The sequence below is a fragment of the Aspergillus pseudotamarii genome, assembly GCF_009193445.1.
Source record: "Aspergillus pseudotamarii strain CBS 117625 unplaced genomic scaffold BDV38scaffold_60, whole genome shotgun sequence".
In the NCBI taxonomy this organism is placed as follows: domain Eukaryota; kingdom Fungi; phylum Ascomycota; class Eurotiomycetes; order Eurotiales; family Aspergillaceae; genus Aspergillus; species Aspergillus pseudotamarii.
The window spans coordinates 164,489-179,850 of record NW_022475074.1 but is presented as its reverse complement, the minus strand read 5'-3'; the positions used below and the strand labels follow the sequence as shown (position 1 = coordinate 179,850).

At 51.0% G+C, this 15,362-nt stretch overlaps 4 protein-coding genes across 4 annotated transcripts; 2 read left to right on the top strand and 2 right to left on the bottom strand.

The window, feature by feature from the left end:
- Nucleotides 1–394: 394 nt before the first annotated feature.
- BDV38DRAFT_286398 (uncharacterized protein) lies at nucleotides 395–5,107 on the top strand (the record flags this gene model as incomplete). The annotated part of the gene is made up of 1 exon (XM_032060656.1): nucleotides 395–5,107. One exon carries the CDS (start codon nucleotides 395–397, stop codon nucleotides 5,105–5,107), a length of 4,713 nt encoding a protein of 1,570 aa, XP_031909982.1.
- Nucleotides 5,108–5,861: 754 nt separating this feature from the next.
- On the bottom strand, nucleotides 5,862–7,595 carry BDV38DRAFT_273992 (3-deoxy-7-phosphoheptulonate synthase class II; the record flags this gene model as incomplete). The annotated part of the gene is made up of 6 exons (XM_032057770.1): nucleotides 5,862–6,939; nucleotides 7,006–7,057; nucleotides 7,105–7,197; nucleotides 7,255–7,318; nucleotides 7,384–7,493; nucleotides 7,574–7,595. The coding sequence occupies 6 exons, from the start codon at nucleotides 7,593–7,595 to the stop codon at nucleotides 5,862–5,864; spliced, it is 1,419 nt and encodes a 472-aa protein (XP_031909981.1).
- A 302-nt stretch (nucleotides 7,596–7,897) lies between these two features.
- BDV38DRAFT_179228 (huntingtin-interacting protein K) lies at nucleotides 7,898–8,600 on the top strand. Its single transcript, XM_032052048.1, has 2 exons — nucleotides 7,898–8,285; nucleotides 8,353–8,600. Exons 1-2 carry the CDS (start codon nucleotides 7,983–7,985, stop codon nucleotides 8,473–8,475), a joined length of 426 nt encoding a protein of 141 aa, XP_031909980.1. The 5' UTR covers nucleotides 7,898–7,982; the 3' UTR covers nucleotides 8,476–8,600.
- Nucleotides 8,601–8,724: 124 nt separating this feature from the next.
- BDV38DRAFT_273991 (putative MFS multidrug transporter) lies at nucleotides 8,725–14,512 on the bottom strand (the record flags this gene model as incomplete). Its single annotated transcript, XM_032057769.1, has 6 exons — nucleotides 8,725–9,633; nucleotides 9,692–9,938; nucleotides 10,008–10,779; nucleotides 11,525–12,527; nucleotides 12,582–13,267; nucleotides 13,321–14,512. 6 exons carry the CDS (start codon nucleotides 14,510–14,512, stop codon nucleotides 8,725–8,727), a joined length of 4,809 nt encoding a protein of 1,602 aa, XP_031909979.1.
- Nucleotides 14,513–15,362: the final 850 nt, after the last annotated feature.

Here is a 15,362-nt window from a genome sequence, read left to right as displayed (position 1 = left end):
CTACCAAGTTAAGCTTACAGATGCAATGATGCAACAGCATTCGCACTCACGTGCCCTATGTGGGTCCAACCGGTTGCCAGAGAAACAAACGCCATGACCCAAACAAGCAACCCATGACAAACGCCCACTTCGACTAACGATCGGCGCCAACCCGCCATAAGCCAACGACAACACACACCTTCGACTCTCCTACTTTTGCCGACCCTGCATATGCTTTGAAGGTTTTCTTTTCGAGGGCCAACAACTGATAGCACCTCGACCAGGCGCACAATGAGTATTGCAGTGTGTTATTAATTTTTGTTGTTTGTTTTTTCCGCGCCACGCCAAATAAACATCGCCAGGCCGATCCACGACTTGTTTTCCGACGACGGATTGGTTGATATATAGCTACACAATGGCTCGAGCTGCGGTTATTCCGGCGGCATCGCCTCCACGCGCGACGCGTACGGCGAAGCGGACTACCACTACCACCAGCAGGGCTGGAGCTAAGCCTGCTGCGAAGACGACCAAAGCAAAGGCTCCCACTTCAGCTACGGAGGGAAGAAAGCGGACCGCCCGGACAAATTTGTCGTCTATGAGTAAACCAGCTGACGAGGATACGGACGAAGATACTGACGATGAGCTGGGACTAATGAGCACGACGGAGAAATCCTCGACAACGAAAGCCAGAGGCAGGCCCGCTGGATCGACTACTGCCACTACGGGTCGTGGTAGGAAACCCACTACTACTACATCTACTAGACCAGGGACTGGGCATGCGAACGAGGACGATGAAGCACATGCAGATGGGCAGAAGAAGCGGGTCGGCAGACCGAGGACAAAACCGGCGACGGAGACAGAATCCGCGACTGCTGCACCAAAACAGAGAGGTAGACCTAAAGGGTCGACGAATGCGAAGTCGACTACTGCTGCTGCTGATGCTCACAAGAAGGCCCGTGCCCTAGCTGCTGAGGATGCATCGTCCCAAGGGCCTAAGGAGGTGACGATCACGACCAATTCTACATTGATGAGGTCGAATCTTTTGCGAGGCCCAGCGAAGAAGAAGACAGTGACCTTTAAAGAGGTGTCGGACTCAGACGACTTCAGCGAACCATCACCTCCACCACCTGCAGGGCGAAGGCGACCAGCTGAACGTCCAGCTGGCCTTGCCGCGAAGCCTTCCCGAAAGGGTACCCCGACAGCTGCTAGAGGTCGCAAGCCTGCGGCGACCAAGAAGGGTGCCTCCAAGCCTCTTTCCCCGAAGAAAGCAACACAAGTCGCGAAGGGAATCTCCTCGTACGCCAGCTCTGACGGTGAGGATGATGAATTGAGCATCACCAAGGACCAGAATAAGCTACACGTCGACTCCCCCAACAAACACGGATCAGAGCAAACCGGACTCGGCTCCCCAGTGAAACGAATTAATTTCACTTCCAGCCAACCTCCCAAAACTGTCGACGAGAACGGACAGCCTACTCTCCAACCACCGAAGTCGGTCGATTTCAGCGATGCAGCTTTTCTGTCTAGCCCTGCTCGACGACCACCCCCTTCTCCATTTAGTTTCAGCATCAGAGAGACTCCACGGCGCGGACTTGCTTTGCCCGAGGATCCAAAGTCTATCGCTCAGCCTAACTTCACACCCACAGACAACTCACCACTAAAGTCGTCGCCCAGGAAAGCAAACTTGGATACACCGAGACGTGGTAATCTCGGCTTTGATGATCTAAGGCCGCTTTCCCAGCCGAATTTCACACCGGGGCAGAACTCGCCGCTTAAGTCTTCACCTAAGAAGGGGCTTTTTGGAGCCTCATTCATGTCACAACCGTCCCTACAGGAATCGTCAACACCTTTGAAACGCAGTTTGCTCCAGAGTCCTGCGAAGAAGGTTGCCTCCCCGTTCAAAAGTTCTTTGCTATTCTCGAGATCCCTAATGACTGAGCATGTTGAGTCTGATTCCAACCGGGGAAAAGAGTTGGAGACGGCTCCTCCCCCAAAGGTTGCTGAAACCTCGTACCAGAGGTATGATTCAGAAGAGACCTTGGAAATGCCGGACGATGAGGAAACCCCGGCCAGCAGATATGATGCCGACACGCCTGAACCTGAAGTAGAGCCTGAATTCATTGACGGATCCAACGACATATCGCATACCCCGCAGTCTGAGATGGAGGATGAGACTCATGGGCAAAACTTTACACATACTGACGAAGCTGACGAAGCTGACGAAGCTGCCGAAGATGTTGTGGGAGATTTGGGTATAAACCACGAAGACACAGCAAGTGAGCCCGAAAAGGATATGAAAGATGTCGACGACGGTCCAGAAGAGCCTCTGGACCCTGTTGCCATGGACTGTGAAGGCACCGTTGAGAGTGATGGAGTTGACGTAGGCCTCTATGAGCTCTTTGAAGGCCAAAATGAGATCGTTGAAAATATCCTCATGGAGGATGATTTCGAGCAGGACAACTTTCAGGAGCGGCTGGAAACATATGTACCAGCGATCCCGGAAGATTACACGATTTGTCTTGACGTCGCGGAGCAGGATGCCTATGAGACTGCTCAATATGCGGAGAGCATGGTTGATGCAGAGATTGATAATGAGCACGACACTGCCGAGGATAGGATCTCAGTGATGTCGAATGTGGATGAGGATATCTTCACCCTCGAAAATCAACAGGGCGATGAATCTGAGGAAGAGGAATACGAATCTGAGGATAATTTACCGAACGAGGAGCCGGTAGAGTTCGCAAGTCGCGAAAGGATGCTTGAGGGACTCGAAGACGTCTTCACTGAAGGTCCTGCTGGCACCTCTGAAATGCCTCGTGATGAAGAAACTGAGGATTATGCTGAGGCCCAGGAAGTTGCGGGTGACCAAATAGTCGACCCAAACTTGGACTATGAAGAAGAAGAGGTCAACAGGCTCAATGATTACGCATTCGATGAGGAAGAGGTTACTCTTGTCGCGTTTGATACTCCCGGGAGAACACTCAGACAAACCCCTCGGCGTACACCACGACGGACATCTAGAAGAGTGTCTGAACGGACACCTAGACCGACATCTACACAGAGCCCGAGACACACACCTGCACAAGGGTTGCGACAGACTCCTGAACAAACACCTCAACAGATGCCTCAACAGCCTTCGGAACAGATGCCCAGAGAAACACCTGAACCGACCCCTCAACCACGGGCACTCACCCCTGAGGTATACGCTCCGTACGAGATCGAAGAACCACCGACTCCCCAGGTCCCAAACTATTTCTATTTTGTTCCACAGTATTTCGCCTCGTTCGCGCCTCCTCGTTTCCCTGATGAGTACCGTGACACAGCAGTGGAAACGAGCTTTGATGCCGCCGATAATACGACTACGGCGGATCTTCCTATCCCAGACGTCCAGCCCTCTCCTCAGCCCCAAAATCAGACTCCTGGTCCGGAGAAGGAAAGGCGTCAACGCCCCCGCTTCACACTGTTGGCCGAGCAGCTCAGCGAGTGGAAGGCGAGTAGCCCTAAGAAGACTGAGCAAAGGCGCTCTGGACGTCGGGGCATCTTCTCCCTTTCAGGCAGTCTGAGCGGCCCTAGCAATGTCAATACTACCCAAGACGATGTGTCTTACCCCGATCTCTCAGCCAAGTCACAATCCCCAGTGGTTGATGAACCCCAGCCAAATGAGGAACCTGTGGCCACCGAGGACGAGTACGATTTGGTGTCGCCAGAAATGGGTCGCTGTGCCTTTGAGGATTTGGAGAAGTCTCCCGGACTTCCTATGTTCGAGATATTTAGCGATGAGGACCTAGTGGAAAACAAACAAACTGATGCCCGTGAGGACACGCAAGTTTCCATTGTTTATGAGAGCCCGCTGCGTCCAGCGGCGTCTACCCAGGAAACGTTGGATGATGAGAAAGAAAATTACGAAGTCCAGCTTCCCGCGCCGGCCACGCCAGTGCGGGGCAAGACCAGCCCCTTGCAAACATTCCACACGGTGTCCAAGGTGCCCTTGAAGCCGGAAGGGGAAGTATCCCCTTTGAAGGTGTCCCGTAAGCGAGGCCGCTCTCTTTCCATCACATCGCCGACTCGCTCCTCTCCTCGACTTCGTAAGTCTATCCTCGCTCTTCAAGAGGACATTGACTTTCTTCCCCCTCGCAAGGCACCCAGGTTATCGTATAGTACAATGCCACAATTGCAACCTACCCGATCGAGAAGCAGCTCCAGGGTACGGGATGCAACACAGGTGGTTGAACGGGAAAGGGCTCCTTCTCGTTCTCCCAGCCCTGCCAAGTCCCACCGCAGGCGTAGCAGCATTGTTCAGCCGACTCCAACCGGAGCCCTGCAAGGGGCTGTCGTGTATGTGGACGTGCATACGACCGAAGGAGAAGATGCTAGTGGGATCTTTGTGGAGCTTCTGCAGCAGATGGGTGCCCGATGTGTTAAGAACTGGTCCTGGAACCCCCGCTCGAGTGTGTCTCCCGATGAACAGGCTGAGACCAGGGAAGGCAAAGTTGGCATAACTCATGTCGTCTACAAGGATGGCGGTGTGCGAACTATGGAGAAGGTTAGACAAGCCGCGGGTTTGGTCAAGTGTGTAGGTGTTGGCTGGGTCTTGGACTGTGAAAGAGAAAACAAGTGGCTGGACGAGGCCCACTATGCCGTCGACAGCTCAATTATTCCGCGTGGAGGAGCCAAGCGCAGAAAGAGCATGGAGCCCCGCGCACTGAGCAATGTCAACGGGACTCTTGTCAAAGCCGATGCAGGGAGCAGACGATCTGGTGTGGGCGCCGCCGATTTCGCGCGAACGAGCACATCCACTGCTCGCGATGCGCCTTCAACTCCCAAGAGGAGCAAGAAATCCGAAGCCGGCTATCCGGGAATAGACCCGAAGTATTTCCAAACACCCAAAACTCCTGCTTTCACCTTCAACATGGACTCCGTTGGCATGTCCCCAGCAACTCCCTTCTTCCTGTCTCAACGGTCGAAACTTGTACAGCAGACCTGTCCTCCAAAGCAGATCCGACAGGGACTTTTCTCCAACTCCGGGCCAAGTGAGGAGCAGTCACAGAAGCTGCGGGTGAAGTTAGAGGCAGCCAGACGGAAGAGCCTTGCTTTTAAGCCCAAGATTGGGAGTCCGTTAGTACCATAATTTCTTGCTTTTACTTGGTGTTTCGTGCATTGTCTTGGATCTGGATTGAGTTGTTTGTTCTGTTTCATAAATCATACCCCTTAGCAGTTGGATTTTGTATTGTACAGGTGACAATTGGATATTTTGAATGTTCAGTTTGTTCTTTGTAAGTTGCCGTCATTACGGACCCTTACATCCCAGGCCATGCAGTATAGCTGCAGTTTCAGTTTTATATGTGCACAACTATCGAAACAGCAACCCAGCACAGAACAGCACAGTACTACACTCAGCGTAACACCGTAGCACTACACTATGTACCCTATATCCAAATCATTAATTTCACACCCAAACCAACGCTATGTAAACAGCCTCCCAGTCCAAACTGATATCTTCCAAACCTACCTCCAAATCCAACCTCAAACCACAAGCTCAACCCACATCCCGAACGCTCTCAACAACACAAACATGAATATCGGTGATTTCGAGCATCTGATGCCTTAGGCTTTGCTCAATTTTCTGGACAATGTTGCCAGGGACGGTGTGGGCTCGGAGCTGGATCGGGATTTGATGAGTCTTGATATTTGATCACATCTAGATAGTATGGGTTTACTATAGTGGGTATTTCTTGGGTCCATTTGTATGACACACTTTGTATTTCTGGTCATTATGTCATATGCTTTCATGCTTTTATATTCCAAGTAATTGGAGGAAAGATAATCTGATAATAAAAAAAAAAAAAAAAAAACCCCTGAGATATATCATTCATATTTCCTCGTTAGATCGAATTCGTCTCTTCGTCCATCTCGCGGTAAAACCCAGCTACTAAGAAAGCTAACTCTAATGCCTGCTTCTCGTTCAACCGGGGATCACAGAATGTCGTGTACCGCTCACTCAAGTTCTCCTCGGTCAAACCGCCAGCACCACCAACGCACTCCGTGACCGCCTCTCCAGTCAACTCAAGATGCATGCCACCAAGGAACGAGCCAGCTGTCTTGTGGATTTCCAAAGCTTGATGCAGCTCAGAGAGAATGTCGGTGAAATGACGAGTCTTGACGCCGGAGGGCGTGGATTGGGTGTTGCCGTGCATGGGATCGCACTGCCAGACGGGCAAGTGACCGGAGGCCTGGACGGCGGCGATGTGACCGGGAAGATGTTGGCTGATCTTCTGTGCACCATAGCGGGAGATCAGAGTAACTTTGCCGATTTCACGAGTGGGGTTCACGACATCGAGGATACGCACGAGCTCGTCCGGGGTCATGCTGGGGCCAATCTTGATGCCGATAGGGTTGGCGATGCCGCGGAAGAACTCGATATGTGCGCCGTCGAGTTGACGGGTGCGGTCTCCGATCCAGAGGAAATGGGCGGATGTAGCGAAGTAGCTTTGCGGGGGTGCAGGGGCTGTGGTTGCCCCGGGGGCTTGTGCAGGGTGGGTAGTTTCAGTGGCTGGGTTTTTCAAAAGGCGGGTTAGACTCTGCTCGTATTCAAGTAGAAGACCTTCGTGACTTGTGTAGATGTCGACGGTTTCTACACCGCGGTCGGTGTCGATCCCCACAGTCTGCATGAACCGCAGGGCGTCCTTGACCCTGTTGACGATACGCTCGTATTTCTCCTTGATGGTTGGTGTGATGACATGACCGAGTCCCCAGTCCAATGGGGAGTGCAGATCAGCCAGACCAGAGGTTAGTGATGCGCGCATGTAGTTGAGTGTGGCGGCGGAATGGAAGTATGCGGAGACCAGCCGTGATGGGTCTGGGGTGCGGGACTCCAGGGTGGCCTCGAAGCCATTGATGTTGTCACCACGGAATGAGGGCATCTCAACACCGTTGACAACTTCCATGGGACTCGACCGCGGCCTGACAACGTTAGACGGGTTTGTCTTTCAAATGTACTATAAGCCAGCCAATATTTAAAGAACTCACTTGGCAAATTGCCCTGCTATCCGTGCAATACGGACGACTGGCTTATTGGCACCTGTAAAGCGTTAATATCGGTATGGGACAAATGGACAGAAAACATACCCCAAATCAAGACTAAGCTCATCTGCAAGAGCAGCTTAACTTTGGCCTCGATCATATCCTGATTACAGTAGTCAAACAGCTCCGCACAATCTCCTATTAATGGATCAGCAACTAAAACTCGTGGAATCAGTGAATGGACGAAATCCGTACCTCCTTGGAGTACGAAGGCCTTGCCCAATGCCACATTTTTCAAGCTCTTCTTCAAGTTGGTGATCTGTGAGTTGAGTCAGCATCCTCCAAGTCATAGTAGTATATCGTCGTGAAGAATGAAGGACGTACCTCTTGGGTGGTGACCAAAGGAGGCAATTTCTGTAACTTGCCCAGAGCTGCTTGAACCCCTTTGGCATCATTGTAAGGGACATCTTGCTTGATGGGTTTCGAAGCCCAGGCTAGTGGGGGGTTACAGTGTCAGCAATCAGGGCGGCTATACGCTATATGGCGGGGAAAAGGGCATATCCGGGGGACGCACAGCTTGGAGTCCAAGGGTCCATGATGTGGAGTCTCAGGATCGACGGCTACCTGATGATTCGATGGCTACTAGAAAGAGGGTTTAGACGGATAACCCGTAGGAAACTCAACGAATTGACGAACGTACGTGCCAGATGACCTTCAACTTGGCAGGAATTTGTTCCACCACATATAGCAAACAAAAGAAAGGGAAAAAAACTGCCGGTTATTCGCGGCCTGAGTCACACTATGCCACTAGTCCTAATCGGGAAGACACGGGGTTACGGCAGCTTATCGGCGTCATCTCGTTATCAACTTCACATCTATTAACTACTACGACAAGTTCCTACAGATCCCGTCCCCACAATCTACCCTAGGCTTGATATAAGCTCTTTGTTGACTTGACTAAACCTTACTTAAGTTCACTGACCATGTCTGACTCCATCCCCTCTGCCCACTCGGACCTTGACGCCGTCGATCAGCATCGCCCCGCAAACGCGGAAGACCGTAAAGCCGCCGCTGCCCTTTCCTCTCTGAACAAGAATGAAATCGGTACGGACACGGGCGCCAAGCCGCCTTCATCCGCCGACCAGGAGGTATTGGGAAAGGCGATGAGCCGGTTGGAGATCGCTGCGGGGCAGGATGCCGGCAAGAAGACGACTGGGCCGCAGAAGGAGGCAGAGGTAGTGAGGAAGAAAGCCGTGAAAGTTACCTCGGAAGATATTAGCCTCTTGGTGCGCTTGCTATTGTCATTCCTTTCCCAATTATGCCGGGTAGTCTGACATGTAACACTGGCTGCAGGTCCAGCAGTTAGATTTAACAAAGGCCAAGGCGACAGAGCTCTTGAAATCCAACAATGGCGATGCTAAGCAGGCGATCAAGGCGTTTATAACTCCTGCTGGGGCTTCGATTGCTACCTGCTAGCTGGCCTGAAATTGGAAGGTAATGGATACTTGGGTATATCGCCAGTAGACAAAGGCTATTTAAGCACGGCTAAATCATTACGACTGCTTTCCCGGATAAAAGTTAATGAACTTAAATGACCTGCAACATTGAATCAACTAAATGGAATGGTATCTAATGCGTCTATTGTATGCGGATCTTGTACACTCATAAGATCGTGACAGACCATGCTGTCCAGATCTTATGATATATGCTATGTATAATACCTCATCAGGAATCATCTTCTTCGGTCTGACCCTTCTTCCGCTCAATCCCCTTATCCTCATAAATTGACCAAAGTAAACACCAGCCTACTATGGCCTCCACCGCCAGAGCCCACCATATGCCGCCCACCATGTTGTACTTGAGTCCCAGTCCTAAGCCCCATCCTCCAATTAAAGGACCAAGAGTACGCGCACCGCTTGCGATGCTCTGCGCCACCCCATGAATAGTTCCCAGAACGCGAGGGTCCGTGACGCTGTTATTTACAAGGATGATCGCAGCCGGAAGGGCAAAAGTTCGCGAGACCACCTGCAGCCCTACAACAGCAGTAAATGCAGGCCAAACCAGCCACGGGTATCGCGGTATAAGGACGATAAACGGCATCAGCGCGTAGGCTAAAGGCGAGAGTGGCAGAAACGTGCGGAAAGAAGTCAAGGTCCCCAGACGGGACTGAACTCGAGGATAGATGAAGATCTGCAGCGGAAGCCCGATGAACCCGATAATAGCGGTGGCAAGGCCAACCCGAGAGGATGGCAATCCCAGACCACCGCCGAAATGGAAGAGACCATCTCGGCTACCCTCTGGAGCCCGAGGGGCAGGCAAGAACACGAAAGTCATTGAGTTGCAGGCACTGGTGTGGAATGCTAATAAGAAATGCACCAGCAAGGTAAGTAACACATTAGGCGTCCAGATCTGACGAAAACTAGGACGATCACCACTAGGTCGAATGCGTGAGCGAGCCGGACTGGGGGGTGCCGATCTGCTGGCTACACTTTCATCAATGTAGAGAGATTCATCATCCGCGTGGCTGATAAGGGGACGATAATACTGCGAGATCCGACGACGGGAGAAAGTATTAACAAGTCTTTTGCCTAACTTCCGGCCCCAATCGCTTCTATGCCGAGTAACCTCATGAGTCTAGTCCATTAAATGTATTAGCAACTTGGACAAATGGGCAAAACCTGGTGACCCCTACCTCGTCTAATCCGAGGATTACGGCCAACAAAGAAGCGAAAATGTATACGGCACTGAGAAGATTCGGCAGTGCAAATGGCCAATGCAACATCCACCTCACACCATCTTTGCCCCCTAAGAACGACCCAGGTCCGAACATCTGCGGATAGTTCTTCACAGGATCAGCCAGCATGCCTCCTAATACAGGCCCGATAATAACCCCGATATTGAAACACATCGGTAGCAGAAGAAATGCCCGAGACTGGAACCTGTAACGACTTGTTAGGCCCCTTGTGATTTGGACCGGGTCGAATGTTTAGGTAGCTGCGCGGACTCACCTCTTCTCTTGAATGATCTCGGCAATCATCGTTCTCATCACTCCAACATTGCTATTCAGAATACCACCTAAGATTCGGAACACCACCGCGGAAGCAAACGATCTCGAAAATCCGAACCCGAGGGACGAGATACATGTTCCCAACAGGCCAATTATGAGAACCCATTTCCTGCCCATCCATTCAGTATCCGCCAATCGGCCCCACCAAATAGCAGTCACAAATTGCGCAGCAGTAAAACTACCTTGCAAGATGCCTGCTTGCGCCGAGATAGTTGAGTCGGGAAGGGAGGGATCAAAAGACCGAAGTTGGTAGAACAGATATGCTTGCAAAGACGTCTGGGCCAACGGCTCGGACAGACGTGCAAAGGTCAGGATAGCAAGTTGGCCTTTTTTAGGTAATGAGCGCCATGTTACTGGTTTCTCACTGTGGGCTTCCGCCGGATCGTTGCCGCTGTCATCTTCATCGTCGCTGTCGTCGGAAACACCCCGATGCCGGCGACTTACCGAGACGCCGGTAACTGAGCGATCTTGAGTAGAATCACCGTCGTAAATAACGGTATCCACGCTTTCAGTGTCGTCATACTCATCGGGATTGTCGTGGTAAGGAGCCAGAGCATTATTACCTTCTGGCGGCGACTGAGTTTTGCGGTGTTGAGAGTGTTGGGAGTCGGTATCTTCGGTAGTAATACCGGAATCTACATCGTCGATAGGGCGAGGGGGAATTACACGCAGTCGACTCGGTCCCATCAGTAAGAAATCGTAATGATAGGCACCTTATGACACACAATCGTGAAACCTGAAAATGAATTATAATAACAAGGTCAGGTGGCGATTTGCCGTATAGGAAAGGAAAGTTTGGTTGGGTTGGGGAAGAAGATTTAAGACCCGGAGAAGCATGGCAACATGCACGCTATACCTGTTTGAGTCTATCAGATCAACAGTCTGACGAGTGGGTCCGATATTGAACTATGGTATTACTAAAGTAGCGTTATCCAATTCCCTATCCCACATCATAATACAGCAAATTAACAATGCCTAACATACACCAATGCAGCCGGACACGAGACGCCATTTCCAGGTTAAGCAGAAGAAATTCAAAGTAAAGGAGGGAACAATTTAGTTACGAGATCAAAGTCGGACGGAGACCGCACAGGTCAATCGACGCCCAGGCTAATCTCAAGTAACAAAGGCCTTGGCCAAGACACCCTGAGAACAGTCAACGCTCAATAAACGGACACTTTTCTCCGGGGTTAATTCCTTTTTCGATAAAGAAAAAACATGGTTCTCAGCCCAGGGACATACACATTTAAGTCAGTCTTAAACCCGAGCTTATATCATGCCTCATGTTGAGAGGAAAGAAAGGATATCAAGAGAAAGGGGGAAGGGTACAGGAAAAAAAAAAAAAAGAAGAAATGGTAGAGAAGGAAAAAAGACGACATCTGTCGTCTGATAGGTACGAATACTTCGACAATATCCTTAATCAATTGCGATTGCTGCCACCGGTCACATCCATTGTACTCTCAATTCCTTCCCATGGAAGGTCCTCGTCATCGTCAATATCATAATCTGTTTCAGCATTTTTCTGTGACGACTTATCGCTCGTAGCAGTCATATCAGCTCTTGCGGCTCCCACGTCAATGCCAATCGATTGGAGAGTCACCTCCATCTCCTGCTCAGTCATCTCCTGACCCTTACTCTTCTGCCCCTCAAGAACATCGTACAGGGCATAAATCTGGTCGGCCTTCATGTCGATGTCCTTCAGCAGCTTCTCAATCTTCGCAGATAGCGATTTCCTCTGGCGTTTGCTCAATGACGCATCCAGTTTGTTGTATGCCCCCTGGTACGTCACGAGCTGCATCTTCAGATGTGACAGCTCGTCCTCCAACGCCTTGAGTACTGTTGCAAGGGCAACCGCTGGCGGTTGTGCAGGGCGCATGGTAGGTTCTTCATTGTAAATGGACGGTTCTGGCATTCGCTCTGACACCGGAATCGGCTTAGGGATCTTCACCGACTCTCGAGTGTGGTCACAAGAGTCACCGGGGATAGAACGCTTGCATACCGTGCAGTTCTTTCCATTGTGCTGGGTGGCACTGTCCAGTGCCCGTTGCGCAGACTGGGGCAGACGCGCCGGATTTTCAGCTACTAGGTCGGCGCGATGAAGCGTGATGTCAGGCAGGATGAATGCCGACGTCATATCTTCGGAGACTTGGCGCCTCCGGCGAGGGGTAGCGGAATGGTCTGAGTGTCGCCTAGGACGTTCAATAGGCACGGACAGGTTACTGTCCCCTTCACTGGCTCTGGAGGTTGCTGTCACGTCGCCCATAGCCGAGGCCGGCCTCGTAGGGATTTCCTTGGGTTCTTTTAAGGATGATTTCCGAGGCGCTGCCGACTTGGACACACTGCGACGGGTTGTGTTTTCTGTTTCGTTAGAAGTGTGATCCCTGGAGGTACTTGATTGTCGTCGTTTGCGCGCCAATCTTTCTTCTTCTAGAGTCTTTCGCAGTTGGGCAATTTCACGTTCCTGTAGATATGATAAGCTTCGGATTGACCACATCATGGTATAATGATTACTTACGTCGATAAAGCTCAGCAAGGTCAAGTCCTGCTCCGCCCCGGAGGACTTCCTGGTGTTCCCAGTTGCCTCAACGGTCGAATCAATAGGTTCGGTGACATCTACTTCTTCCACAACCACACGCTTGACACGCTGCTTACCCGTGTTTGGCTTCTTGGTCTGGCTACGCTGTCCGGACCTGCTCGTACTGGAAGATGGCTCCTTCGATCGCGGTACATCAATGGTGAAGAGAGCCTCATCCGCTCGCTCCTTCTCAAGTCGCGAAATTTCGTTGTCCACCTGGGTAGAAATTCTCGCCTTGGAATCTTCCCGGCGCCCGGTCTTCGATCGTGTACTCTTACTGGTGAGCTCCTTGGTTCCCCGACCCACATTTCTGCTATGTGTGTTGTCTTGGCTGGCTTCGGTGCTGGCTTCAGACACGGATGTCTGTTCCGATTGTTGAGTCTCTTCACGCTTTTTCGAAATGAACGGAGCAAGTTTCACCAGTTGTGATTTTAGCTCCGCATTCTCATGTCGAAGGTCCTCGATCTCGTTTTTGAGATCCTGGGATTCGAGATAAGCTACCCCTAATTGGGAGACCGCCATATCACGTTCCCGGTTCAATCTTTTCAATGCGGCCTCTTGAATCTCTACCTTGCGCTCTACAACGTCCAGCTTGTTCTGCAAGGCCAGGTTGGTGGCATCGAGTTCTAAAGCAGTCCGTTAGCAACAGAAGAAGGTAGAATGCAGTAACTATACTTACTTCGGTTTTCATTGGTCAGACGATCCTTCCGGTGGTCATCATCATCGGTGTCGTATTTGGTCCGGCTATGTTTATCCTTCGCGCGAGGCTTGCCGGCTTTGAGGGTAGCGTTCTCGTTCTTGACTTCTTCGATCTTCCTTTCAGCTTCCGCCTTGGCTCTCTCAAGCTCTGAGACCTTATCCTGGAGAAGCCTCAGGGATACAAATAGAGCCTTCTCATCTTCCGGGATCGGGACAGCATCAAGAGAGACATGCTCACGAGTCAAAGACACGTCGGTAGCATCATGTGGAGGAGATACAAAACGTGTTGTGCGTGCGCGATTTTGACGCGTGAAAACCGGCGTGCCGTCTTCGTATACACCAGAAACCAATTCCGAGAGATTGGGAAGATCGGGCAGCAGAAACGACTGTTGCGTAGCAGTATCCCCAGCCGTGCTCATGTACGCCAGTCGTGAGTTGGCGGGTTGCTTTCCTTTTCTGATTTCTCGAGCATATGCTTCCTGCGACGCTTTTTCCACGGCGTCGGTAATCTGGTGACTTCCGAAGCGTGTCGTGCGCGCGCTGTTCGTTGCCGCCGGGGGTCGTTCGTCGCCAAGAAAAGAGCCGTCATAAGAGTCGCGTACCTTTGCATGCATGTCGGATAGCGTCCGCCGTTGGCTGCTCGCCTTGGATCTCGAAGTCTGCGGATCGACATTTTCTTTTTGAGCGAGACTTGCCCGTCTCAACTGAGCATCTTTGCGAAGATTCTCACTAGCCACCCTGCGTGACGTGTTGCGCGTGGCTGGCTTCTGGGGAGTAAAGGTAGGGTAGTCGAGTCTCACGGCGGGCGACGAAGATCGGACACTGTTCTCGATGCTCATATACGAGTTTCGCGAATCATCTAGACGACGCGCGGGTTTTGCGGGGCCCCGTCCAACCTCTACAGAGAAGTCATCATCCTCAGGGAGGTCATCTTCCTCCGATGAACCCGCCTGCGAGAACTCGGGGAAGTAGCGTTCTAACATGGAGGAGTTGATGGCGTAGTCGGGTTCTTCCTCATGATCAGATTCGTGGCGAGACTTTCCAAGGCTGTCCTTCATAACTGGAAGCTTGGGACTGTGCCCGACTTCTTTAGTGGACGCGAAAGCTTCGTGCTCTAGATCGAAGTCCGAGCCGAATGACGCGAAACTGTTCGCGGTATGCTCGCGCGACATGTTGGCTGCGAGCGTAGCGTGAAGTAACTAGATATGGTATCAAAGCAGGAAAATAGACCCAAAATAATTACAATTCTGAGCGAGACATCAAAAAAGACGTTCTAAACTTTGTTGAGATCAAAGCGTAGCGAAAGGGAAAGCTTGAATGGCGCGTCGGCCACCGCGACTTCCGAGTCTCAACGACAAACAATAATCCACACAAGTAAAAATTAGTATTCAAGGTGCGCGTTGTATGCGATGGCAAAATCAAGTCTTTCCGCAGTCAACTCAATGGCATAGCTGAATGCACTGGACGTGTGAATTGCATGGATGGGTCTAGCGGGTCGAAATTGAGGAGGTTGGGATGAGTTGTTAGTGGTTTGTTTACTTGGGTGGAGTTCAACTGCCGCAGCGACCGCCTTTCGTGCCGCATGAATCAAATGCTCCACGTCATTGATGTACCGCATTCTACAAACATTCTGATGGGTTAAATAGATTTTTTTTTGAAAGCAATTTCTGGGTATGTCGATTCATTTCGGTAGTAATCTTAAGGTAAGGTAGATGCTGAGGTCCAGGCAGACAGGCAATTCATTACTTAGCCCTATGCAATGCTACCAATACTATCGAATATTGCCTACATATGCGCAGAATGGGGTCATTCTCTCACGCGTTATCTGTTCAACTGATGCCGCCATGTTCAGAGATTCCATGGCGCAACTTCAATTTTGCGGAAGGGGGTCACCAATGACGGACGAGACAAGCTCTAAATATCAATTACTAGCTTCGAGTGACTAACTAATGCTATGTCTAAGGATCTATATACGACCTAAGTACATGGCTAGTCTGTCGGAATGATCCATTAATGGTGCAG

Coding starts and splice junctions, on each gene's coding strand:
- BDV38DRAFT_179228 (XM_032052048.1), top strand. CDS start 7,983: ATGTCTGACTCCATCCCCTCTGCCCACTCGGACCTTGACGCCGTCGAT. Junction 8,286..8,352: donor CGGAAGATATTAGCCTCTTG/GTGCGCTTGCTA, acceptor CACTGGCTGCAG/GTCCAGCAGTTAGATTTAAC.